The sequence below is a fragment of the Corythoichthys intestinalis genome, chromosome 12, assembly GCF_030265065.1.
Source record: "Corythoichthys intestinalis isolate RoL2023-P3 chromosome 12, ASM3026506v1, whole genome shotgun sequence".
Classification (NCBI taxonomy): domain Eukaryota; kingdom Metazoa; phylum Chordata; class Actinopteri; order Syngnathiformes; family Syngnathidae; genus Corythoichthys; species Corythoichthys intestinalis.
In genome coordinates, this window is record NC_080406.1 from 22,273,450 (window position 1) to 22,301,368 (window position 27,919).

A 27,919-nucleotide genomic window follows, 5' to 3' on the forward strand; every position below is an offset into this window, starting at 1 on the left:
GTGCTGTCATTGTTATGTTTATGGCTGCAATGTTTGATGCGTCTAGACAACAAGACACGTCACGACGCAATACAGACATACTTTAGGAATCGTTAAAGGGATCGTTAAGGCTTTTTCATTGTGATGTCGAGGCCTCGAAACACTCGGAACCGGTTGCGAATTGGAATCGGATTTCGATTCCCATCCCTACTTGCATCTAGAGTACTGTGTGAGATGCATTTTTTTCTCAGTGGAAGAGCTCACATTTTTGTTGTTGATAGTGTTTTGATGTTGTTATATCCAGGTATCAACACTTTTCAAATCTTTGTCCCTGTCAATACCACTGCTGACTGAAGATTACAATTCCAAATGTAAAATTGTCAGTCAGAACGGTGTTTAACCTTTACATAGAGGAAAATGTCAGCATCGTTATCGATATACTCAGACGTCAGACAGTGCCAATATCAATATGTGACGCTACTCCTTTGTAGCATATAACATCAACATCAATATTGTGTTCCATCTCCGGAAAGTAATTGATTTCTAAGAATTATTTGGAAGCATGAACTATTGATTTCAAATGATATCAAACAGAGGTAAGAGAAGATGGACAGTCACTCATCATCACATAAATCGACCTTGGACGGTCCCCATCTTCACTTACTTGACTTTGAGTATGGCTGAAAAAATGGCCCGTCGTCAATGCAGCGGGCTGAATCTTCACAGCAGGTCCATGATAGTCTGGACTGGCAGTCACAGTGCTGTAAGCTGGAGGGCCCAACGTGGGCTGTCTCTGCAGCAGCTGTAGGATGGTCTGAATGTCGGACATTAGCTGAGACTCCAACCTGAAAAACAGCAGTTAACAATCTACAAGTGAGAATATTGTGAAATATTATTTTCTCCCACATTTGCAAAGCTACATTTAAGGAGCATGGGTGTAATTGATCTATATTTGCGCTTAATTTGGCTCGCGATCAGTTCAGGGTTTACCCTCGCTCCTTGAACGTGATCTGATCAATGAGTGTTGAGTCAGTTCATTGAATGACCGCTAGAGGTCGCTTTTGAATCATGTAGAACGGCGATTGAGTTATGGAAACAGCTGGTAATTAATGGCGTCTTTACCAAGGGTGATAATTAGCTTATGTATTAGAGGTGTGAATATTGTGTTTACTGTGGGTAAGTACATTATTTCCATGAATGTAACTATGACTGCGTTTAATCAATGTACATAACATGCGTATTGCTAAGAATTACATCATCTTTTTTTGTGCAGGGACTTAAATATCAAGTCATATCCTTGTATGTTGTAATCAACAATAGATATACTACATAAGATAGGCATATTCAGCTCACATTAAGGGAAGAATTGGATTAATTATATCGCAGAGAATAATATGATTTATTTGTGTGAAAATAAAATGAGCCAGACACATGGTGCTGATGCCGGTGTCATTCCCCAGCCAAAAATACCACCTGCTGTTCATTTATGTGTCACTCTCAGCTTGCCTGCTGGCTGCAGTTGTGTTGTTAAAACTTTGCCTCTTCTGAAAATTACATCAAATCTACATCTGCTCACACATTAATATATGTGGTCGTGATTACAAACAAAGCTGTTGTACCATTTAATTCTTGTGTTTTGGCTCTGTCATTGTTCTATCAACTTCTGTCCCACCTAGGGTATATTTAATCCAACAATATATTTTGCCAGGTAGTTTTTCTTCCTCCACTTTCTATATTTGTCTGTGCAAAACGAACGAAATGCTGGCAGGGATCTTGGTGTCCCTGCAACTTACTTTCACTAGTGTAGGAGGTGATATTTTTTCAAACGCACACTCCAATCATGACCATCTACATAGAAAAGTTGGATTGGATTAAAAACAAAAATAATAATCACAATTAAAAAAAAGGGTTTTTACTTTTCTGGCTTTCAACTTTCAAGATGTGTTGCTTGTTTTCTTTATGCTTTGTTTAGATTTTTTAGTTTATGAAAACCCTTTAAGCTTACGCTGCACTAGCATTTACAACCAATTAACTGTACTTTAAGGTGCTCTAGAAGAATATTGCACTGATGCGGCAAAAAAAAAAAAAAAAAAAATACTGCATCAAACATTTTAACTATTTAGCTCTCCAAGTACCACCATCATGACCAATAGTAGAATACAGTAGCATGCAGTTTAAACATTAACACTGCGTTTCAACATAAAGGGGAATATACTGTATTGGCCCGAATATAAAACCGCCCTGATTATACGACGACCCCCTCTTTTTCAAGACTCAAGTTTGAAAAAAGACTTTTTGAATACCAAATTATTTTTTATACATAAAATAATTACAGTACATCTGAAACAAATGATTATAACAATACATATGAGAGAAAAAGCATGTTAATTTGCCTCCTTCAAATCTTAATATCTGAACATTTAAATATGTAAACTAAAGTGCGATCACATTCGTAAATGAATGGCTTCTGGTTTTTGAAATGTAAATAAACCATTCTATTGTGATAAAACAACAAAATTGCAATAACTGCATTAACCATCAAAGTGAAGTCTAACTGTAACTGTAGTCTTGAAACAAATCTGAATAAGGAAAAATATTGCAATAAAATAATGCAAACAGGTTAAACTTGAGAGTAGCTGAGATCTCTCATGACAGAACATCGCTTCAATGATATCTGGCGCCAGGGCCGGCCCAGCCTATACGCAGACTATGCAGCTGCTTAGGGCCCCTGACCACTAGGGGGCCCCCAATCTGGCAATTGTTTAATTTATATTCTATTTTGTTTATTACAGTTTGCTTTATTTGACTTTTGTGAGTTTTGATACTTGATTACAAGCCTAAAAAAATAAAAGTTCTTCCTTAAATTCTTTCTTTCCTCTTTTAGAAAAAGGTTTTGCACTATCTACTGTAAGTAGTGACAATCATTTGGGGTGAGAAGTTTGAAGTATGCAGTGCAACAAAATCTGATTAATATACAAAATATGAACGTATGGCTTGGATTGCATGTATGGGTTTCACAGTACACTGTGACGAAATTGTGGGCCAAAAATATGGGCCCCTTTGCATTATTTTGCTTAGGGCCCCCAAATGGCCTGGGCCAGCCCTGTCTGGCGCAATCTAGCGTCGTGAATGGGTATATTGTCTAGACTGTGAATATAAGACGACCCCCACTTTTTCAGTCTTATTTCAATGCAAAAAACACAGTCTTATATTCGGGCCAATACGGTACTTCAATGATCCATCCATTTTCAGTACTACTAATGCAATTAAAAAGAACAAAGTTATATGAAAAATGTACCTAGATAATTGATTAAAACCTGTTGTTAAAGATAAATATGTATGGAACTGAAGAGTTAAATTCAACTTAACTATATGATCACTGATTAGACTTAAGCCTATCCCAGCAGACTTTGTGCGGGAGGTGATGTAGAGCAGGGGTCCCCAACGACCGGGCTGCGCAAAAATATTAAATAATTTATTAACGACTGCGTTCTGGCCGATTAACTTGGCCTGTGCCGCTTAACACACCAATATCCCTGTCTTCTCTAGATATACAACTACAGAATGTGAGGTCGTCATAGAAATGCATTGATTGGACTGTTAGCATTACATCTTGTGTTGTATATCTATGTGCGCTTGGCCTCGATAATAACGTATGACGTAGGTCGTCACCCATCACATTTGTTCCCGGAAATAATTAGCCCTCACACTAGAATGACTGAAAAACAGACGTCTTTTTACGATTTTTTTTTACGGGGAAAAGCGAACCTCACGAGCCAGAAGATGAGCCTACAACCACGAAGAAAACAAAATCTATGCTACTTCCCAATCACTAAAGACCCACGAACTGCGAAGGAGTGGATTCGTGACCCGTATGTGAATAAACCGAGTGAATCGAGCATGTCTGCGCAACAGGAATATCAGCTTGTAGAGATCGCAATTCACGGCGACCTTAAACGTATATTTGAGACAATAACTCTACCGAGGTTCTGGATTAAAGTCATTTCGGAATATCCTGACATCGCTAGGAGAGCACTGAAACAAACGAAACAAGCTCAGGCCTCCCACTAATCCAGCGGGTGAGTTGTATTTTCCCTGCACTTAACACGACGGGGCTAAAAACAAATTTTAGTTTAAGCATTAATTTACGCAATTTTCGTGTTGCACTTGTATGTTTATGTTGTAAATTGTTTTTCAGCACCGTTGAATAACATTGAGAGTCCAACTGAATATAAAAGAGGGCATTTTTCACCGCCACAAAAGCTTTGGGAGCAAAATTTTATAAGAGTGCAAAATTTGACAGAACACCGGTCCGTAAAAAAAAAAAGACTCAAATCACACCGGTCCGTGGTGCAAAAAAGGTTGGGGACCCCTGATGTAGAGGCTTGATTGGTCACCGGCCAATCACATGGCACATGTTGACAAACAACAATAGTGAAACCGTACCACATTATACGGTACACATTGTACACATACAGTATGACTAGGTTCAGACCGCAGGTCTTATTGCACGAATCCGATTTTCCGACTCGAGTAAGACATTAAGTTGACGATCTGAACTCAAATCAGATCTGGGTCACTTTCGTATGTGGTTAAAATCCGACCTGGGCCACTTTTTTCCAGAATGTGGCGGCAGTCTGAACTGTCAAGACTCCCAAATCGGAATTCATGCAGCAATTACGTCAGCAAAGAGCGAGAGCGGCAGACAGGACGACAGCGATAGCTGTGCATTAGCGTTAGCGCCTAGCTTGAAATCAGCTTTTACGCAGGAGGCGGGCTTGACCACAGTCATAAAAAAAAAAAAAAAAAAAAAAAAACAAAGAAAAGGATGAGCCTGATAATGCTCGGATTTCTTTCTGTGTGCCAAATAAGCAATATTTCAGTATTGCTTATTTGGCACACAGAAAGAGTTGGGGCAAGCTGACGCACAAAAATAGTGCATGCATGCATTCTATCAATCCATATACACTTTGAATATAAGACTAAACGTGGATTATTAATGTTTGTTGTTTGTGTCCTCTTTTTTGAAATCAAAATATGATCACCCAGGAATGACCTATGGCCAGCATGTGTAGTTATTTGTTTTGATGCTTCTGTGCATGCGGGTCAGTTTGATTAGCGCGTGTCAGACTGCAAATTTGTGCGCATGCGTAATACTTCAATGGGCTCAATTGACAAAGGCTGTCTGAATGGGCACGTCAAAAAAAACATGACCAAAAAATCAGTGTGCATTAAGACATACAGTATGAACCTAGCCAATGAGTACGTTTGCAGACATTTTACCGTGCTCGGCTGAGTCTGGAGACAATGTTTTGCACTCCTTTTTGATAATGATTTGTTATATTCCTAGACCACCTGACAGGAGATTTCAAGTTCTGGCTTACTTTCTTCTTCTTGAGGCGGATACTTACTCAAATTGCTACTCTTCCATTGTCTGTAGATGGATCAGAATGAAATTTGGTAGGTATATTCTAGGCATGTATACATACCGATCCTGGGAGATTTTTTTTTTTTTTTTTTTTTCTGTCTCAGGGCTGATTAATTAGATTAATTTCAGAATCAAAATTGATACCCACATTAGGATTAGCCATAAATGAATGAATGACTCCTCTGTTGTTTGTGGATGGATCGTAATGATATTTGGTAGGTACAGTATGCTCTCGGGATGTATACAAATATTCTCAAAACCCTATTTCTATTTTTTGGGCTTAGGGATGATAAATTACATTAATTAAATCCGGGTTTGTGGCAGATGGATGATGTTGAGTCTTGATGGCTCGTTGAGTAGACGTTTGTGTCGTGCTCGGCCGCTCGTGACTCTGCTAACTCTGCCGGAACGCGTACGGCTCTTAAGTCTCTGTGCCGATTCCCGTTCCTGTTCCCTAGGTGAATTCTGTCAAAAGGTAGTTGAGGCGTGCGAAATTTCCGATTCTTACATTAGTCGCGATTCGGCCATGGAAGATTCGAGAACGATTCACAAATATCCAAATTCCGATTATTGAATTATACCAGGTAAAGTGGAAGTAAAACACAGTCAGCGCGGTCTTTGGGACGCAATGAGGATCGGACCGAGAGTAAATATCATGTTCAACTCATGCCGCTAGATAAAAAAAACAATCATACCTGACTGCGGCTGACAGCCACTACAAACAACGCCCAGTTGTTAGTTGCTACAAACATATGGCTACAGTAGATATCATATATATGTAGAACTAGATGCAAAATGACAGACGACGTCGGTGTTAGAACATGTATTATTGAACAGAGATGCGAAATGACAGACTCTCCGGGGTAAGTAAACAGCCGCCATCTTAAAGCAGTAGACCTCTCTGGAAGGCTCTGTTGTAGCGAACCTAATTAACTTTTTATCTAAAATACTCCTAAATCGGCAGAATCTTGTCTTGAATCTATTTTTAAATGATGAAATAGTGTTAAAATTTTGACAAAAGTAGACAAAAGGGAAATTATGGAATAACGGGAGCAATTTTAACAACTGTAACAGTTGATTCACAACATTAAATTAATTGAATGTAGTTTAAAGCTGCTGATACAGAATGGGGACTGGAGTTTTTTTATTTACTGTTATTTTTGTATATTGTCAAAGCTGCTGATACAGAATGGGGACTGGAGTTTTTTTATTTACTGTTATTTTTGTATATTGTCAAAGCTGCTGATACAGAATGGGGACTGGAGTTTTTTTATTTACTGTTATTTTTGTATATTTGTTTATTGTTATATGTTAACTTGATACTGAAATGGTAGTTTGGTTTAGCCTGAGAGGATTTTTGAACAATTTTGGAACTAATGTACAAAACATTAAAAAAGGAGGGGGGGTGCATCAATAATCGTTTTATAATTGAATCGGAGCCTCTTTATCGTAATAGTAATCGAATCGTTAGGTGTCCAAAGATTCCCAGCTCTAAAAGGTAGTGGTCACCACAGGTTTATGGTTGCCTGTAGATTCCAAATGAGCCAGTGGAAGGAGCTGGGCGGTCGTAGTTAATTTTGAACTTGTTTTAAAAAAGATGTATGACCCATTTCATTGACAGGAACTTAACCTAATTAAATAGAATTATTTATTTATCACTTTTGCTGGCTTGAAATGCTGATGGCAGATTTATTTGATGTTACACGGTACAACACAATCATATCACACCTCTTAATTGGACCAAATTTAATGCAGGTAGGAGTTACTATTTTTTACTGACATGGGTGTGCCCATACTGTGGGATGACACTTTTTAGAATGATTTATTGTATATTATTTTTCTGATCCCTCAAGCTATAGCTCACAGACTCCCAGGAGTCCAAGGACACCAGCTCTATATCTGTTTTCACATTTTATTTTAACACCGGTCAAATTATTTACTTTTACTTGTCGTTTTTATGATGGCAGTTTGACCGTCAGTCACTGGGCACATCCAGTATCGAGACAAATGACACATCACGTTAACTCTGTCACTGAGTGGAAACTGAACCATGGATGAATTCAGTTTCACAAGGATGAGATACTACATATATGCTGACTCTAAGAAACGTATATTGTACTGTATATACCTGTTTAAATGCTCTTGGAGCTGATTTAAGCGCTGTTCCACCTCTCCGTAGGTAAGTTCGCTGGCCGAATTATCTTCCCCTCTCAGCTCGTGGAACTGTGCTGACTCATCCAGGTAGTCTCGAGGCTTCTTGCACACCCATTTATCACAGCACAGATCTGCAGAGAGCGCAAAAGCAACATGCATTCTTTACACACATACATGTGGGGCAGATCGACGTCACTGCTTAAAAAATAAAAAAACCTGCTCGTTAAAATAGGCTGTCATTAATCTCAAAAGGATTGCTGAGTGTGATGTCTATGTTGTAATTCATCAGACCTTTGTCTCAGTGGAATTACTCGAACAATGTTTTCAAGTGGCAAACGAAGGCCGTTGTTATCACAGCTGGACACCTGCTATCATTGTGCTTGTTGTCCAATCATGTGTGTCATGAGCCTATTTGGGGGAAAAAATATGGCCGCTTGTATGGTTTGTCTATCTGTGGATGCAATGTGTGCAGGTGGCTTTGTACCAGCACGATGAGCCGTAAAGATACATGGAGTCCTTTTCTCTCCAGTGTTTTCCGTTTGTCACAAGCGACACTGTGCTTTGTCCTCAAACAGCCTCAGCAGCCACTGAGCAAGTCAAAGGAACAATGGAGGGAGCCCTTATCAGGAAAACACAATTTTGTTGTAGTAGTAGAAGTAGCGTTACGAGGTGAATTGTTTGACATATTAGGATATATTCTAAGTTTGAATGGTGAGCCTTTTCACAACATATTTGATGGACATTGTGCACATGTAATGGACAAGGTGTGCTGAAATTAGTATTCTTAATTTTACGGTAAGATGATTCAGTATTTTAGAAAAAACACACCAAAGACACCCCGGTATATCTCTGTATAATAAAAATGTTTGTTTTTTTGGAGGGGGGCTGTCCTACTAGATTTCCTTTGAAACAAGCTCCACTAATATATGATACATTTACTGGTTTCCATTCATATTGCACGAAAATAACGTTTTCAAGCACCTCCCAAGCAGAGGTTGCGCTAGACTTTTTCGTTGTCTGTCATTTTGACTGACAGGGTCATAAAAATCCGGTCATAATCTATTTTTACCCGTCACTTAAATTTTTAAAAGGTTAATAATGACATATTCAATAGTATTTAGTTTTCATTCATTTTTAATTGATATTCTGGCCGAATAAGCTTAACCCTTTAAGGTCTGGGCCTATTTTGTCTGATTTTGCATGTCTTTGAAGTTGCCTTTATATTTCAAAGACAGAATTGTTTACGATGGCCTGGTTTGGTCCCTTTTTTTGTGACACCTTGAACTTCATGTCCAAACTGTTGTTTCCTTCACTGACCAATTATAAATCATAATTTTGGGCCCAAAAAGACCAAAAATTCCAAAATCGTTTTGTCAAAATTTTTAATATTGATGTCCAATTGACAACCAAACATGCGTAACGAACCGTTTTGAAACTTTGTAATATTTATTCAACATGTTAGGATGAACATTCAACCAAAAAAATTTAGAATAAATAGTCTTTTATTTGACAATTCAACATAAACAACAGGTATAGCCATAGGCGTTTTTTGCATTTATACATGCTCTAGTCAAAACAGGTTATATACAGCAGACCAAACAGTGAAGAACAGTGAAAAAATATACCATCTAACACAAAAAGTGTTTAGAGGCCATCTCTTTATGAGTTTAGGTATTGCGGCCCATCACCTGATGAAAACTATGTACACACAATCAAGCTTCTTGAACACACATTTATATACACAAATTGAGAAGACTGATTGTGGGAAAAAAAATATATATATAACATTGGGGAAAAAAGTATTTTCAAAAATATTTACAATAAACAAGTTAAATTTTTTTCAGGCATGCCACTCCGAAAAGCAGTTTCGTCCTGGAATTAGACACAGGGCTACATCACAGCCCACCCTTCCATGGGGTGTCGGTCCTCTTTCCACCCTTCCATTTTCATTTCACTTTACTTTCATTGTCACTATAAATGCACATGAAACAAAAGTCAGTATTTATGAAAATAATAAAGTATAAAATAAAAATATATACAGCAATAAATAATAATGGAAATCTATATGTATGACAATAGAAAGAATACCGTAGCTGAATATGTGCTACATCCCTAATCTTCATATAGAAAGAAGACCACAAATTATACTTTGATATGCACATTTTATTATTACATACACAAACACGCACTTATATTGCATCAAAATTAACTTTGTCTTGCAATATCAAAAGAAACTTTTACAGCATTTAAAAAAAAAAAAAAAAAAAAAAGTGAGTTGGCTTACCTCTGCTCGTCGATGGCGTCACCCACGTGTTCAAATCCGTCACTATCTTCACTCGAGGACTCTTCCGAAGAAGACGATGATGACGAATTTGGACCACCCTCTTCCTCAAGTTGATCAAAAAGCACAATTGCTTGCGCTAAATTTAGTTTTCCGTTCATCCTCAAAGTCACACAAAGTCGCTCGCCCGCTTGCTTGATTCAAACGGCCGTCGCTCGCCCCCTCGCTGCGTCAGAACACTCCTGCCTCTCGTTCGGTGGAACCTCGCACGGCAGTTATATTTAAAAAAAAAAAACGCATTTTGTGCTTCCACTGTGACTTCGAAAGGGTTCGTTTGATTTGTGTTTTTTTTCATGGAGCTTCCGTTTTGAAAAAGGACAAGAAATGATGGAAATATAAACATAAACAAATGATCCATGCAGCGTTTTAATGTTTTTTTGAGAGGACAATAAAACTATAAAACTTAAATGACAATATCTCACGTTTTAGTTGGTCGATTGACTTCAAATAACAACGAGAGTAAACCGCAACTTCCGCACTTTAAAACGAGACCAACCAACGGCATGTGGGTGACGTAATTAAAACGCGAGGGTGCTTCAAAGACGACGTGCGCTGAGGACGCGCCGGCGCGTCCTTCGACTCTCAAGGGTTAACAGAGAATCAACACCGTGCCATCACACATCAAGCAGATGAATATGTAACTTTTTCTCCGCAGTGACAAAAACAGCTGACTGTGACCCGAGTAGGTAGGCTACGTATCGAACAATGAAACTACCAGTTCGCCTGCTGTGGCCTGAACGCAGTCTCACACCTTCCTCCTGGTGCGCACGGACTTGAATTGCGTGCCCGCTTGTGCATAATCCAATGTCTCAAGTAGGATTGCTGCAGAGGTTATTGTCATGAGGTTTTGGACTTTTGCCTCGGACAGACGACTTCTCATGGCCGTTTTGATGTTGTTCTGGAGGCTGAATCCGTGCTCTGCGGCCACACTCTTTTTTCCCCTCTTTTATCAACACCATCGTCGTTTTGGGGCTTTTTGAAGAAACTTCGGACACTCAGTTGCCTTGACATTTTTCCGAGTAAGGCCAACGACGAGAGAGACAATAGCTAATTAATATGCTCACTCGCCACCCTGTGGTCTGGGGTGTGAATTGCAACCTGTCAAAATGACAGATGGACTTCAGTTTTTTCTGTCACCGTTTTAAAAAAACGGTCAACGACGGAAAATTTTCGGTTAACGCGACCCCTGCTCCCAAGTATCATTTTAATTTTTTTAAAGAAACGGTACAGCTAAACAGCATTTAGAAAAACCTTTTTGAGCAACTTTATACATAACTTGTTACCATTATCTTTCTATGAAATCCTGCTAAATACCCATGGAATCAGGCTCCATTAAGAAGATCTTAAAAAAGATAAAACCTACATAGTGGATAACACTGAGTGGGAAAATACCATAAAAACATGCTCCACTAAGTTCTGAATGGTAACAGCCATCTATATTTATGTTACTATAAATACGTTTGCCTGTTATCATTATGTAGCAACCACATACATGTTCCATATTACTTTGTTATCGATGCCGCAAGCTTCAGAAAAGAGATGTTGGGTACATCCTGGACTGGTTGCCAGCCAATCACATGGCATGCTGTTTGCCCCAAAATATTTTTTTGTCATACGCACACAACAACGCTGTTTTTATGTCCACTAATTTTAAAACTCTTCAGTGGCAAGCCATGTAAAAATAATTCCTAATTTCTTGCTTTTCTGAGCTGACTTATTATCGTGAAACTTGGTGAGTAGCCTACTGGTTGAATAATGCAGCAGATTGTTTGGGAAAATGTTGTAAAAGCACACAGGCAAAGTGAGCTGTTGCATACTGAGACTGTGACACTATACAGAGCCATCAAACAGCTGTGAAGGGATATGGCCACCTTTAAAAGGTACGTCATTGATGGTGTTATTTGTTACAGCACACAGCAGTGTCCGGTAACAGTTGCTATTTTCAGCACCTCGGATCGTTAACATTTGCGTCCAGAGCTTGCTGCCTGTCCAATGCGAAGATGCTGCTGTGGTGTTTTAATGGCACTGCACTGACAAATGCGTTGATAGTGAGCCACTTCCGTTGGGAGCATACATTGCAGAACACACATTTGATGCAAGTCTATGATTATACCGTATCTAGGGATGTCCCAATCGCATATTTTTGCACCTGAGTCTGAGTCACCTGATTTTAAGAATTCAGACCTGTGCGGTCCATAAGACGAGCTAGACAAATGCTAGGGGCGTTGCAGCATCTAACAGGGCGTCAAGAAAAATGTTCAAATAATATTTGATGATAGCAGTATTCAAAAACATTATACAATACAATAAAACAAAAGAAGAACAATACATATAGTAATAAGTCTTTAAATAATAATGAAATCATTTTTGTAATGTGCCTTTTGCCCGTTTCACTGTTTCCTGTGATGTGGTAATTTCACCACAGTCTCTAATCTCCGTTCATGTAAAAAATAATCAATTTCTCTTTATTATCATACTGTATTATTTAACTCATGATTATTGTATGGTCCTGTGTAGTTGCAATGCTTCTTGAATTTATTTCTCAACCTCGCACGTCCAAGTTAGTGGCCGGATCCGAAGACCTGATTGAGCCAGGTACAGTAGGCTGCTGAAGTTAGGTGCTATTATGATTATATCATGCTAGTTTTACAGTCAACAGCTATTTGTCTAATATAATGTAACATCCCTCTTACTTCTCTTTGTAGATGCTCTTCTGAAATATTTTCCTTCCCCCTCTGTACATCCCGGGCCATCTTTTACAGCCATCTTATCCACATCAGCACCAATTTCAAGCCCGCCGAGTCCAGTACATTCCCACACACAAACTGCTAGTGGAAAAAGAAGTACAGTCAATGTGAGTGTTTAGATATTCGTGGTAAAATTGGCTATTGTTGCGGGGTTGGTGTAGGGTGGTCACCGGCAAATATGTTGCCTTGGGTACCAAATACAAAATTGGTCTGGAACGATCCAGTGAGAATCTGCGGATACCGAGACCAGATCTGATACCGAAAAAAAAAGTTGTTAAAAAAATAAAATAAATAAGTAAATACAAATGTTACATGTTACTGTCCCACTGTGCCGCCTTCATAACGTGAATTATTTTTAAACAAGAATAGAAAAATGCTTGTCTTTATTAAATGCTTCATTGAATGAATCCACTCAAATCCACTTGCGCTTTGACGCTCACACTGCTGAGAACAGCCTCTCACTTACACAATGAGTTGCCACAGCACAGTACCACTGATGTTTAACAAGCTAAACAATGATTGACACATTTGGGCCTTTGATGGTAGAGCTATCAAGCTTCTCCGGCAAGATCAAAGCTACAAACCTGTCATTTATTGTTAATTTTAAATCGCTAACTCCAGGGCACTGCTGACCAAGAAAGGCAGCAGGAGGGAGAGTGAGAGCCTGTACGAGCATGATGCAAAAAAAAAAAAAAAAAAAATTATTTAAAAACAAAACAAAAAAAAAAAAGATCCTTTTCACCTGATTCTGATCCTCTGAAAAAAATCGCACGATCGGCCCAATTTCCGATCACGTGATAAGATTGGGACATCCCTAATTACGTCAATAATGAATATTTTTGTTTGTATTAAGTGGTAAGTAAATTCTTATTTGTATTTGTAGCGGACAGTTTTACAACCGCAAGATGCTTTTGACACATCATAAAAATCTAAACAGCAAATATGAGGGGGTTTAAAACAAGATGTAGTGTGAAAGATTACACGTATTGTGAGGTATACTTGCCTTACTGAATGCTACTCTAATGATGCAATGGACATGATGTACTATACTGTAGGTGTTTGTGTGTGTGCGCGTGTGTGTGCGCTATAATTGGCTTTTTTTGCACCTTGCTTTACAATGGTTGGCTCATACAACAAGTTCAGGTGCCATTGCTAACTCTGTTTCAAGAAACATTAATTCACACCTTTTTTTCAAGGGGAACAAACGTGTTACCTTGAAAAGATGGACTTCTCCTCAAGCCGTCTGTGACCTCGTTGTGTCCGAGAAGATTAGAGTCAAGAACAGGGCTGCTAGGTGTCGAGGGACCCCGGACTTCGGAACATCTCTTTAGGCACAGGTTTGACTCTCTCTCCCTTTCCAGTTCTGTACTGACTTCATTGTTTTCCACTGGGAAAGAGGAAATAACACCTGCGGTCCACCAACCATGGAATAGGATGCTGTTATTGCTAAGTATTTGAAGACTTACGTTTAGGTGGCTCTGGTGTGAAAGAAATCCTTCTTTTAATACTCCTGGTACCTTCACCATCAGAGTCACAGCCCTCAGGACTGGGAGGCTGCAATTCCATAAATAATATTGTATAGGTTAAGACCTACATCACTGTGGATGTAACCTGTCTCGCTAGATCAAGAACAAGAAAAAGCCCTACTCTGCATTTAGTTGAAAAACTACACCAGTGCCTAAAATTGAAGTTGTTGCCTGCACTTCACCCCCATTTTCAGATAAAGTGAGTTATTAGCTCATATTTGTAAAACACGTTGCCATCTCAACGTGATCTTTTACCTTCACAGACTCATCTCTGAGATTGAAGGTCAGCTCCAGGTTGGCAAAGAAGTAGTCGGCGAACTCTGGATACATGTCCAACACCTCCAAAAGATCCTCACGCTGGATGGTGCTCAGGTCACAGTAACTCAAGGCCCGCACGTCAGCATTGGACTTTCCAGGTTTGGCAAACAGATGGATCATTTCACCAAATATGTCATTTTTACCTGGTTGTGACAAACACAGGCATATACAGACAAATGATTAATATGTTGAGTTTTCTGTTCAGTTAGTTGTAGCAAGACAAAATCAATTCTTGGGGTCATGCATGCAAATGCATCAAAATACAGCCAATATGACATTTAATTTACGAATGATGGTGAAGTTTAGCAAATAACTGTTCAGGGCCCATACAAGCACACCATGAGTAAATATGTTATTATAAACCTACATTCCGGCCACAAAGCACAGACTTTTGCTCATTTGTCTGCAGGTGAGGCTCATACGTCATTTGTGGCATTATGCTAAAATGCAGGTTTTCCCCCAAAGAAATAGAGCAAAGCAGTGCTGATCAAGCATGCTGTTGGTATTACACTGTACGCTGAACTGTTAAAGTAAACTGATCAATGAGATCAGTGACATTTTCGGTGTGGATGTTAATAATTGGTCTGTGTGATTCAGCAGCCCATGCATAAGCCTCATTGTGTCAGGTTTGGCTTTGGAGGGCATTCATCTCACGGAAGAATGCACTTTTAATCCACGCTCACCTGGTTTTGCTTCGCCCATGAAAGGCTTTATTAGAATCCAATAATAACTGTTTACTATCACAAGCCCACAATATGACCAATTCAGTTGGGAATATAATTGCTCACGACATATATAGATAGATAGATTTTAAAAATAATGAATCCCACACTGTGATGTTAAAAATCTGCTGGCAGTTGCCCATGCTTTTTTCATGACCTTTTATGGATCCACTTAATAGAAATGTTAGCGCCTTGCGCTTGTCACTGAACGGCTCTGTTGGCATTAGGACTTGAGTGGTGAGGGCACAGTCTTGTCAAAATGTGTCAAGGTGAGACATTTTCAGAGCAACAATTACTTATTGAAAAAAAAAAAAACACTTTCTTGTGTCAAAAAATCAAAATGAACCCTCATATGCCTGATAATGTCATTATTCGATATGTGGCTACCACAATTTACATTAATAAGCATTAATAATCACATGCACTTGCTTCAAAATGTATTGAGATATATAAGATATGATTGACACACACAGCCATTTACACGAATAACTATTCCATCATGAACATTTACAGTAGTATGAAAAAGTATCTGAACCGTTTGGAATTTCTCACATTTCTGCCATAAAATCACCATCAAATGCGAGCTGATCTTTGTCAAAATCACAGAAATGAAAAAAAAAACAGTGTCTGCTTTAACTAAAACCACCCAAACATTTATAGGTTTTCATATTTTAATGAGGATAGCATGCAAACAGTGACAGAAGGATGAAGAATAAGTAAGTGAACCCTCTGCCTAAGGAGACCTAAAGAACTATTGAAATAGATTTTTACCAAACATTTTAAGTCAGATGTGTGCCCATTCACTGATGAGTGGTTTAAAGCTGCCCTGCCCACTATAAAACACACACCTGGTAAGAAATGTCTTGATGAGAAGCATTGTCTGATGTGCACCATGGCTCGGTCAAAAGACCTGTCTGAAGACCTGCGATCAAGGATTGTTGATTTGTTTAAGCTAGGAAAGTATACAAAACCATCTCTAAAAGTCTGTTCATCAATTGACAGTCAGAGAAGTTATCTACAAATGGAGAGAGTTTGGCACTGTTGCTTCTCTCCCAAGGAGTGGCTGTCCACCAACGACGACGCCAAGAGTTCAGCGCAGAATACTCCGGGAGGTAAAAATGAACGCTACAGTGTCTGCTAGAGACTTACAGAAATTGGTGGCACAGTCCGAAATCTTTGTGCACACAACAAAACTATGTAAAACTATGGCCAAGAATGGTGTTCATGGGAGGACTCCACGGAGGAAGCCACTGCTGTGAAAAAAACATTATTGTTCATTTAATGCTCATCCCACCGTGAAGCATGGTGGAGGGAGCATCATGATTTGGGGCTGTTTTGCTACCTAAGGGCCTGGACAACTTGCGATCATTAATGGAAGAATGAATTCAAATGTTTATCAGGATGTTTTGCAGGAAAACCTGAGGCCGTCTGTCAGACAGTTGAAGCTAAAAAGTGGATGGAAGCTGCAACAAGACAATGATCCAAAACACAGAAGTAAATCAACTTCAGAATGGTTTCAGAAGAACAAAATAAACGTTCTGGAGTGGCCAAGTCAAAGTCTAGACTTGAACCCCATTGAGATTCTCTGGCATGACCTAAAGACAGTGATTCATGCCAGACATCCCAGGAATCTGACTGAACTACAGTAGTTTTGTAGAGAGGAATGGGTCAAGATTAGTCCTGAACAATGTGCCAGACTGATCTGCAGCTACAAGAAGCATCTAGTTGAAGTTATTTCTGCCAAAGGGTGGGTGGTTTACTTACTTACTTTTCCCCCTTCTGTCATTGTTTGCATGTTATCCTCATTAAAATATGAAAACCTATAAACGTTTGGGTGGTTTTAGTTAAAGCAAACAGTTTTTTCATCTGTGTGATTTTGACAAAGATCAGATTACATTTGATGGTGATTTTATGCAGAAATTTGAGAAATTCCAAAAGGTTCAGATCCTTTTTCATACCACTGTAAATGAAAAGTTACACACAGGACTGTAGAATAATAAGTCTCTTAAAATATACATATCTCCATCCGCCTCATTTCATAGTAAAATATCAGTTTAGATTTCCTTATCTCATATATCGTGTTGATAATATCCGTTATGTCCTCAGTAAATGCTAATGGAGACAAAAATTCCCATCCTTGTGCACTCTGTCAGTGCTCTCACTTATTTCACTACTTGCATATACTAGCCTCCCTTACTATAGTGAGGAAATGAGTGGGGGCGAAATCTATTTACTACAGCTCAGTATGAAGCACTAAATAAATTCACACTCATATTGACACCTCCAGACAATTTGGGGTCTCTAATAAACCTACCATGCGTGTTTTTGGAATGTGGGTAGAGCCAGAGAAAACCAATGGGTTAACATGCAAATGCCTGAACTGAGATTCAAAACCTTGAACAAAAGTACTGTGAGGCAAATATGCTAACCAACAGTTCACCATGCTACCTAATAAGAAACTCCAGTTGTTAAGATTAGTACTTCTACTGACACTCTGAATCAAAATGTCAGTGTGAATGACAGCACATATACTGTAGTTCTTGAACGGGATCTCATCGGATTATACAGTTATTACATAATGTGGGCAGTGAGTTGATCACGAATGCTGATGTCTGCCAATGCAACCCTAATGCACATGCTGTACCGTGGAATGTCAAACCAAAACAGCACTTTAATACACTGTAGCTTGGATACGGCATACGTACTGTACATAAGTCATACGTGTCCACTACTGCACACATAATACAATTCGGGATCATTTTGTTCAAGACAATAAAGTAAACAAGGTTAACAAGAGATTAAATTTACCCAGGATAGCAACCACAATGTCATCTTTCAGGATTTCAATAGACCCCCGGGATAGGAAGTAGAGGGCAGTGAGTACGTCGCCGCTGTGGACCAGAGTGTCTCCAGGAGGGGCATGAGTGGTCTTGAAGTGCATTGCCAAGGCCCTCAGGCAGCCTTTGGTGGCTCCTTGGAACACTTTGCAGTTGTGAAGAAGATTATTGTTTAGGTGAAGACAGATATCTGCCTGCAGGCACTCTGGAAAACCTTTGAGCACCTATGAAGAGGGCAGAGTAAATGAGTGCCCGATTCTAATCAGTTTAAGAGCTTGTGAAGTGTATAAAAAACATCAAAAGAGAATAATTTGTAGTTTGAATATTTCATACTAGCATCCACCCTTTTTCTATAGCACTTGTTCTCATTTGGGTCATGGGTAAACTGGAATCTATCCTAGAATACTTTGGGCAAAAATGTCAAAATACTAACTCACTGGATTTACGTCAGCCGTGAAAACAGAGGCATTAGTCTTCAGTGAACATAACATGCATGGTTTGGGATATGGAGTTCTCACAATAAATCCACACAAATATGGGGAGAACATGCAAACTCACTTAGATTCAAACCCCAAACTTCAGAGCTATGAATAGCAATTTGACAAGATTTCCCAAAACTGACAAGGTTACACTGCATAACCACTGATGCAAAGGAAGGCTATCAAGTTGTGATAGTGTAGCTCTCAGTCTTTGCACGTTTTCAGCAATTACACATGTATAATTCATTCATTTCTCAGTTGATTTAACAGACCCTTAAAACCGAGTTCTCAAAATAATCTGAGCGTTGCTCAAGTGGAACTTTATGATGGAAAGATGGTCCTTTCCTATTCTGCTATATCACAGCAATCTCCCAAAAGCATGCAGCACTGCTCCAGAGAGGCTCTCAATTAAGATGGTCACTAGTAAGTACCATGTCATCATTTCTCCACTTCATTACTTTTCTGTCCATGGTCTTAAAATTTCATACAGTGGTCTATATTTCTATAGCAATAGTTTTGACAAAGTGCAAAATAGAGCTCAATTTTATAGCTCCATAAGTTTTTGTTTGGAGAACCACATAAGTGTGAATACTTGATTCATGGACTATTCACCCAGTAATGGTGTGGCTTGACTTGCTCTCTCTTAAAAGCATACAGTAGATATTAGGGCTGGGACGATCTGCTTTTGTCAGATCCTTATCCCGATACCTGTGTATCGATCTCATACGTAAAGCGATACTTCAACTATCGCAACATAGTACCTTTTAAAACTAGATGCCATTTGACATTTATTCTTGTTTTTTTTACATAGAAAAGTGCATTAACTGTTGCAGCAACCGTTCCTGTGCAAAATAGAAAATAGAAACTATTTAAAACACTTCACATTTTATACCAAGTCCCGATCCAAAAAAAAAAAAAAAAAGTTCTAAACATGTTACTGTCCCACAGAATTATTTTAAAACAACAATAACATAGAAAAATACTTGTCTTTATTAAATACTTCATTTAGTCAGTCAACTCTAATCCGCTCACGCTGCTCACTTAAGGCTGATTTATGCTTCTGCATAGCGGTGACGGCGGACCTCCGCCGTCAACACAGACCCGAATTACGACCCCACGCCATAGCCTGACGTGCACCTCCACAAAATCCTGACTACGCGTCACGCAATGGCGTAGCTTTGGTCAAAACATTGGTAGGGACGATAGAACAGCATAACCTGCATGTACACTGTTTGCTGGGGAAGGGACATTTATAACACCAAACAGACTGGGTGAACGCACTCAGGGCTACATTTCTCGACATTATGAACCTAATAAATTGATAGGGTAAATGATCAATGCAAAATAAATCTGTATTGACTTATACCAGTGCTTCTCAATTATTTTCTGTTACGCCCCCCCAAGGAAGACGTAAATGTTTCGCGCCCCCCCAAACTCTGCCGCCACTGTAAATAGTATCATTTGTCTATAATATTACTATTATAAGTACGCCTCTGCCTCACATTGTATCCTTTTTTTCTATTAGAGAAAATAACAGAGATCAACTTAAAAGAACAACTTTATTAACATTGTTTTGTTTGTAACAGAAAAGAATTAATTAGCATCATTTTGCCTGAATTAAAAAAAAAAAGTCACATCCAAACTGTAAAAATACACTCAAGGTACATTTTTACCATTTGATACTGAAAAATAAAATCAGTTAAATAATAACAAATTCAAATTGATTCGAAACATTAACTCATGAGGACAATATGCCCAAAATTTGACTGAAAAAAAACAAAACTGAATAGAAGAAAAAATAGTGTCTTTGGACAGAAGGACAGTTTTTATTTTCGCTGCTCACAATATCACCTCCAGTTTGCAGTGGTATGGGGTTATTTTGCACTGAGCATGCTAACAGTGCTCACTTACTGATATAACACTGACAAAGCTGGACAATTGTTGGCAATATTCGCCACGTTTTCAATGAAAAACAACCAAGCGGCTTATCAATGAGATTGGGGTCTAATGTCTTTAAATGGCGTCTTAATTTATTTGTCCGCTATAATCATTTTTAGACACAGTAAACAGTGGTCTTTCCTCATCTACCACTGTATTGAATGTCAAAGCCAGAAGGCAAACGGCCCGAAAAAAATTGCATTCTTGGCGGCCGAGGGAGAACCGTTGGTGAGGGCGGTCGTCGTGACAATCCCAAACCGAAAATGGCACTTCTCGGGCGGACATGTGAGAACTGGAGAAGACAATGGGTCGCTGTGTGAGTCCGGCCGGAAAACGGCTTTCGAAAAGGGCGCACGGCTCTCCAGCTCTTCATGAGTCTCGTCCGTGTGCTCTTGCTTACTTCAAAAATACTGCGCGCACTTTGAAAATGAGAGCGCCACTGCCACCCACGTGCAAGTGGATGTGCAAGTACACTTTATTCTAGTACGGCAAAAAAAAAAAAAAAGCATGTTCCCCGAGGTCACATGCGCCACCCCTGGCATCGCTCTGCGCCCCCCTGGGGGGGGGGGGGGGGGGGGGGGGCGCCCCACTATTTGAGAAGTACTGACTTATACTAACTTTCATGTGTTTTGGTTCAGGTGATACACCGTTCGATTCAAACCTTTGTTTTCAAAAACTACCAAAGACACATTTTGAAACCTTCCAGAATAAATGCCTGGATTTTATGAGCAAATTGAAATTGCAAAATTTGAACGCAATTTAAATGAACATACAAAAGAAATACAAACTTGTTCATCATCAATTAACTATTTATAAGGCGGCAATCCTTAGTTCACTACATTTCGTATAGTTTCATTACCATTAACAGTAGAAAACATACAGGAGGTTATCTCTCTCAACGCAGCTTCCTTCTCGAGTTCGAGAAATTCACATAGATTAATGTTATGCTAACTCTAATGCAGGTGGGACTTTCAGCAGAAAAATTAGTGGTGTGTTCCCCACCTCCACAACATTGACTTTTTTTTAACATTACTTACAGTGGCTGCTGTTGGCAGGAAAAAAACTTGTAATATCCCTCGTCTTCAAAGGGGACGGAGGAGGTTGTATTTCTGTCGGGCTGTGAATGCGTCTGTGTTTGTGTGAGGGGGTATGGGGTTATGGCATCAGCCAATCAAACGTGCTTTTGAGGGAAAAAAATGGACTGGCACAAGCAGCAAGTGAAAAGGGGGCAATGTAAGTATGAACATAATGAAAGTACTGTAATTCACTTAATAAAGGTCAGATCAATTCTATCCTTACAACGTATGGGAAGACAATCTAAATAACCCATATAACTGAAGTCATTATATAATGCAAATAAGGTTGCTTAAAAGTTGGTGGGGACTATTTGAGCATCCTGAAAAGTTGGTAGTGTTACAGTATGTCCCTACGTCCCTATGCAAACCTACGCCCTTGGCGTCACGTCAGCGTGTGGTGAAGTGAACGTCAATGGACTGTGATTGGTCCGCTCAGAACATTGTTTCACCGCCATTTACAAAAATTCCTGCGCTACACGCAAAAATGGACCAAGCCGACGAGAGGATCATCGAAGAGGTCCGCAAGTACGACCACCTGTACAATGTCTCGTCAAGGTATTATAAACATTCCTCCTATTCCTCTCAAGTCTCCCCCGTCTTGCCCAAAAAGGAAGCGGGATTAAACAGAGGAATGGCTAAAGAGGCATATGGCAAACCCAGAGGAACAGAGACTGGAGCTGTGGCAGAGGAGTATGCAAGGAATGGATGACTGCTCCAGGTTTGGGCAAACTATGGCAGACCTTCAACGGCCAGGGTTTAGAGTCCAATTCATGAGAGCAAAGAGTAGCCAAGCTTTGGGCTTTCATTTGTATTTTTGGTTGGATGTACTTTACCTTTTATTTTATGCATATGTGACTTATTTACATATACACTTCAAGTATATGAAGAATAAAGCACAGGTTTGGTATTAAAAGAGTTGTTTTGCTGTTTAATCTTCAACAACAGACTGTTTACACACTTGATACATCATCACTGATTGCGAGTGCCGAAGCTAGAATTTGTAATGTGACTGCTAGTCTCTGTGCGGCATCAACAGCCAACGCACAGCACGACTGTTGACAACAGGTGTGCCGTGCGTTGGCTGGTGCAATAGCAAAGGCTGTATACAGCGAAGTAGGTCATCAAACCAGTTCGTTGACATGCGAAAATAGCGAAAGTGAATTCCCGCATCGAGATGCAGTGGGCTAACGAGTGTTGTAAATTTGCAGGTTTTCAACCTCAAGTGGTTTAGTGGTCAGACAGACCACCTCCGCAACCGTCTTCTGCGTCGCCTACGCCTCAACAGTTGTATGATCAACATTTGTTGTCCAATGTTGATGAGCTACAGATCCACATTAAAGCGTTCTCTCTCATTTGCTATTGTTGTCTAACCGGAAGAAAACTTGAGGAATTTGACAAGAGTTCCACAAAACCGTACAAACACAATGCAACACTCCTGTAGTGGCTTGGCAGTGAATTACAGAGCAAAACGTTCCGTTTACGCAGAACTTCAAATGCTCATTGATGGCGTAGGGTCTACACCGTCGCTACGCCGTCACCGCAATGCAGAAGCATAAGTTAGGCTTTACACACACACACACACACACACACACACACACACACACACACACACACACACACACACACACACACACACACACACACAATGAATTGCCACTCACACGGCAAGTGTTTAAACAACCTCAACGATGTGGCATCTTTCAAGAATAGCGCTCTCAGGCTTCTCTGGCAATATCAAAGCCTCAACAGCTGTCACTCATAGTTAACTTTGACAAGCGAGCGCACTGCCGACCAAGAAAAGCGGCAGGACGGAGCGTGATCGGACCGGGACATCTCTAGTTTGTTGGCTTGTGGCCGACGCTGCGTTAGCGCAGCCCATTAGAAGTATCTAAAGTATCATTACTCATAAAAAAGTATCAATACTCGGACCGTGACATAAAGGATTGCGTTAGTATCAATACTCGGACCGTGACATAAAGGATTGCGTTATATCCCCTGATTATATATATTTTTTCCCAGCAGTAGAAGATATAAGGAGGTGCTCCAGCTCCAAGTGCACACCCATTTTTTCTCATACCACATAGGTGCTAACACAGTGACCCACTTAGCTATTGAATTAGGCAAAATGATAAAATGTAATACGCACCTCCTGTTCTTGCCCAAAAAATAAGTCAGTCCAAAAGGTAAAGCAGACAAAAGAGAAAAAATTTGGCCTTTAGGTTTATGCATAAATGTGATAAAAATATTTTATTTACTTTCTTATTTACCGTGTTCATGTCAATCCCGTTGGTGTAGGCCCAGGAGTGCTGGAAGTACTCCTCCAGCCTCTGCCTGAGTGGATTGGGTATCTGATGAAAACGGATGAACTCTTTGACCCGTAACATTTGCGCGTGGTAGCGTGCCGTACCAGAGTACAACCTTTGGATGATGGCTGAGACGTTTCCAAAGATGCTGGCGTACATGAGTGCTGGAATACAGACAGTGAAGGTTATTAGCTGTAACTGACAATCTCTTAACTGTTTTTTTTTTTCTATGTTGCAGACGAGTGGATGTACTCACAGCCGATCAGCATGACACAAATAGAAAAGATCTTCTCCGAGTTCGTGTTTGGAGAAACATTGCCAAATCCCACACTGGTTAGACTGCTGAAGGTGAAGTAAAGCGCAGTGACATACTTGTCCTTGATGGAGGGACCAGAGCTGGGATCGCTGTAGTTGTATTTCTTTCCTATGGACACTCCGAGATTGTCCAGCCAGCCAATTTTATGCTCCAAGTAAGGCTTTTCCACATTGCCGATGGCGTACCATATACAAGCAAGCCAGTGGGCGATGAGGGCAAAGATGCACATTAACAGCATCAGTACGGCAGCTCCATACTCAGAGTAGCGGTCGAGCTTCCTGGCTACTCGTACCAGGCGAAGAAGCCTTGCTGTCTTCAGCAGACCAATTAGAGTGGTTGTCTAAACACATACAGGGTACATTTAGGGTTACTTGGTTTTAGTAATTGCAATAGAAAACATTTAGTCAAAAACTAGCAGTGTGACACTAGGGCATTTAAAGGGAATGAGAAAGTTCTTGTTCATTGCAGCATTGCAAAAATGTCTTTCAAAAATGCACCTACATACAAACCCTCCAAATTAGCGGCACCAGATTTAAAACAACACCACATCTGTATAGTTCTGCACTATTTACCGTAATGGGAGGCCATCGGCCGTCATTTACTTTATGAGAAAAACAACAATTATATTATTTTTAGAGCTGTCAAACGAATCAAATTTTTAATCGAGTTAATTACAGCTTAAAAATTAATTAATCGTAATTAATAGCAATTCAAACCATCTATAAAATATGCCATCTTTTTCTATAAATTATTGTTGGAATGGTAAGATAAGACACAAGACGGATATATACATTCAACATACGGTACATAAATACTGTATTTGTTTATTATACCAATAAATCAACGAGAGGCATTAATATTATTAACATTCTGTTAAAGCGATCCATGGATAGAAAGACTTGTAGCTCTTAAAAGATAAATGTTAGTACAAGTTATAGAAATGTTATATTAAAACCCCTCTTAATGTTTTCGTTTTAATAAAATTTGTAAAATTTTCAATCAAAAAATAAACTAGTAGCCCGCCATTGCTAATGTCAATAATCACACAATGCTCATGGGTGCTGAAACCCATAAAATCAGTCGCTCCCAAGCGCCAGAAGAGGGCGACAAAACTCCAAAAAACACAAGTAACAAGTGGACGTTACACTGTGCTGTCATTTTAATCTGTTTGAGCGGGGCATGTGTCTTAATTGCGTCAAATATTTTAACGTGATTAATTTAAAAAATTAATTACCGCTCGATAACGTGATAATTTTGACAGCCCTAATCATTTTACATTTTTCTTCACTTACTTAAACAACACACTCATACTTACGGGTTTGCCATATCTTCTTTTCTCTGGCATTGACATTTAAATAAATGCTCTGTACCAAAATGTTGCGAAGAATGCACAAAGTATGCAAGCTGCTGCTATAATTCCAGTGTTAGAAGGTTTCATGATGTGCTGACAAGTGAAAATCCATTTCCCACTAGGGATAGGAAACAACCGAAATTGGACTACAGTACCCCTACGTGCCACAGTCTATTCATTTCGCTGCACTTCATTGAGCTGGCTTTTGTCTGCAATGAGTAGTAGTGCATAGCAAGCATAACAGAATTGTATGCATTTATTATGCAGTATTAATCAAACATACTGTGGGGGTTAATTCTAAGAAATGCAGCATGGGCATTAGTGGCTCTGTAAAACAATATTATACTGAGGTTATTTAGTACTCCTTAACTAATGTGGAATACAGTTAGCTTACTCTATGTACAAGCAGCACATTTTGACAATAATTTGTTTGCCTTTGAAATGATTACCTACTTTTGTGGATGTCAGAAAAGCTACACATTTTTCTGTAAGTAAAAGACATAAGCCATGGCAGATGTGACACTAGTTCATTCACGTTTATCTGCTCAGGGATTATGTAATATAGTGGCTGAAAGGATTCACTCTTTTTTGTATTTTGTCCATTGGGAAAAATAAATATCTTTATTCACTGTTTTCACATTCGCTTAACAATTTTGTTTTCTCCGGGTACTTATTCCCACATTCCAAAAACATGCACTTAAATGTTACTAAATACTTGTTTAAATGTTGCCAATAAGAATTAAAGTATGTCAATTCCAGTCTTGCCATTTTATAGGGGACTGAATTGTTTGGTTCTGCCACAAAACATTGAGTGTCATGGTTGTCTAAGTGTAAATCTGCATCAAATTAATATTTTATGAAGATTTATGACTACAATTAACACATACTATCTAACATTTAGATGCACTGGCATCCAAGTAAATGAAAAGTGCTAAGTGCCAAGATGTGTTATCTAAAATATTATCTAAACCTTAATTTAAAAGATGAATCATCTGAATTATCTGTATTTTCTCAATTTCATCTCTGCTCTTGACTTAAAAATAAACACACTTTACTAAAGTAAAACATTGTACGTATGAATGAATGAAATATTTTTTATTAAATACTTTGTTCTTTCCATAGTTGAAACAAAAATCACACAAAAAATATCAATGAAAATCAATTCTACCAACCCATGGAGGTCTGGATTTGTTTTTTATACTAAAAATTAAACTGGCCGATTTAACCCTGATGTAATGTCCTTTAAATAAGTCAAAATGAGGCTCAGTAGGGTGTGTGGCCTCTGCGTGCCTGTTTGGCCTCCCTACAATGCTTGGGCACGCTCCTAATGTGCTGACGGAGGGTGTCCTCGGGGAATCTCCTCCCAGATCTGGACCACGGCATCACTGAGCTCCTGGACAGTCTGAGGATCAACCTGGCGGCGCCAGATGGACCTAAACATAAATGTCCCAGAGTTGTTCTATTGGATTTAAGTCAGGTGAACATGGGGTCCAGTCAATGTTATCAACTTCTTCCTTCAGGTACTGCTTGCATACTCCAGCCACATGAGGATGGCCATTGTCTTTGACCAGGAGGAACCCAGGTCGCACTGCACAAGCGCAGCTTATGACAATGGGTCCAAGGATTTCATCTTGATACCTAATAGCAGTTAAGGTGCCATTATCTAACCTTTTTACTAACTTTTTTCTAACCTTATTTACGGTGCTGGAGAGTGAGCATGGGGCTCACTATAGAACGTCAGGCCTTCAGGCCATCCTAATGGAGCCGGTGTGATTGTTTGGTCAGAAACATTCACACCAGTGGCCTGCTGGAGATCATTTTGTAGGGCTCTTGCAGTGCTCATCCTGTTATTCCTTGAACAAAGGAGTGGATACCGATCCTGCTGAGGGTTTAAGGACCTACTACAGCCCTGTCCATCTTTCCTGGAGTACCAACCTGTCTCGTGGAATCTCCTGCAAGCCGCCAGGTTGCTCCTCAGACTGTCCAGGAGCTCAGTGATGCTCTGGTCCTGATCTGGGAGAAAATCCCACAGGAGAACATTCGCCGCACACATTACTCAGCCTCATTCCGACTTGTTTAAGGGACATTACATCAAAGTTGGATAAGCCTGTAGTGTGTTTTTTGTTTGACTTTGTTTTCAGAACATTCAACTATGGAAAGAACGAAGTACAGTGGTACTTCGACATACGATTGCATCGACCCACGATCTTTCCGACATCTGCCGTAACATTCTTTTCGACATTCGACGCAAGATTTGACTCCCATTTGTTTCTACATCCAGCGACATGCTCAAAAGACAACGATTTATGACAGCGCCACAGTTTCTTTGTTTTCCTGCAAGACGGAGGCATGGAGGATTTTCTTGTGAGAGAAATCAACATGGGTTCCATGAAGGTTAGCGCAG

At 39.5% G+C, this 27,919-nt stretch overlaps 1 protein-coding gene and 1 long non-coding RNA gene across 4 annotated transcripts in view; one reads left to right on the forward strand and one right to left on the reverse strand.

Annotated features, from left to right (window-relative positions):
- Positions 1–27,919, reverse strand: part of LOC130926900 (potassium voltage-gated channel subfamily H member 7-like) — a 99,563-nt gene that overhangs the window by 3,831 nt on the left and 67,813 nt on the right. For 2 of the 3 annotated variants that reach the window (XM_057852219.1, XM_057852220.1), the window contains 8 exons: positions 24,105–24,504; positions 23,813–24,012; positions 18,024–18,276; positions 14,431–14,636; positions 14,116–14,203; positions 13,863–14,036; positions 7,536–7,692; positions 644–824 (listed from right to left, as the gene is read on the reverse strand). In XM_057852219.1, the coding sequence (XP_057708202.1) occupies positions 644–824; positions 7,536–7,692; positions 13,863–14,036; positions 14,116–14,203; positions 14,431–14,636; positions 18,024–18,276; positions 23,813–24,012; positions 24,105–24,504 (1,659 nt within the window). Of the gene's footprint in view, positions 1–643; positions 825–7,535; positions 7,693–13,862; positions 14,037–14,115; positions 14,204–14,430; positions 14,637–18,023; positions 18,279–23,811; positions 24,013–24,104; positions 24,505–27,919 lie in introns of all 3 variants that reach the window. The other variant, XM_057852221.1, reaches the window with a different exon arrangement.
- LOC130926901 (uncharacterized) lies at positions 1,056–26,129 on the forward strand. Its single transcript, XR_009066292.1, has 6 exons — positions 1,056–1,155; positions 5,330–5,439; positions 12,665–12,756; positions 13,846–13,986; positions 14,439–14,591; positions 24,087–26,129. It is a non-coding gene; the product is annotated as an uncharacterized LOC130926901 (long non-coding RNA).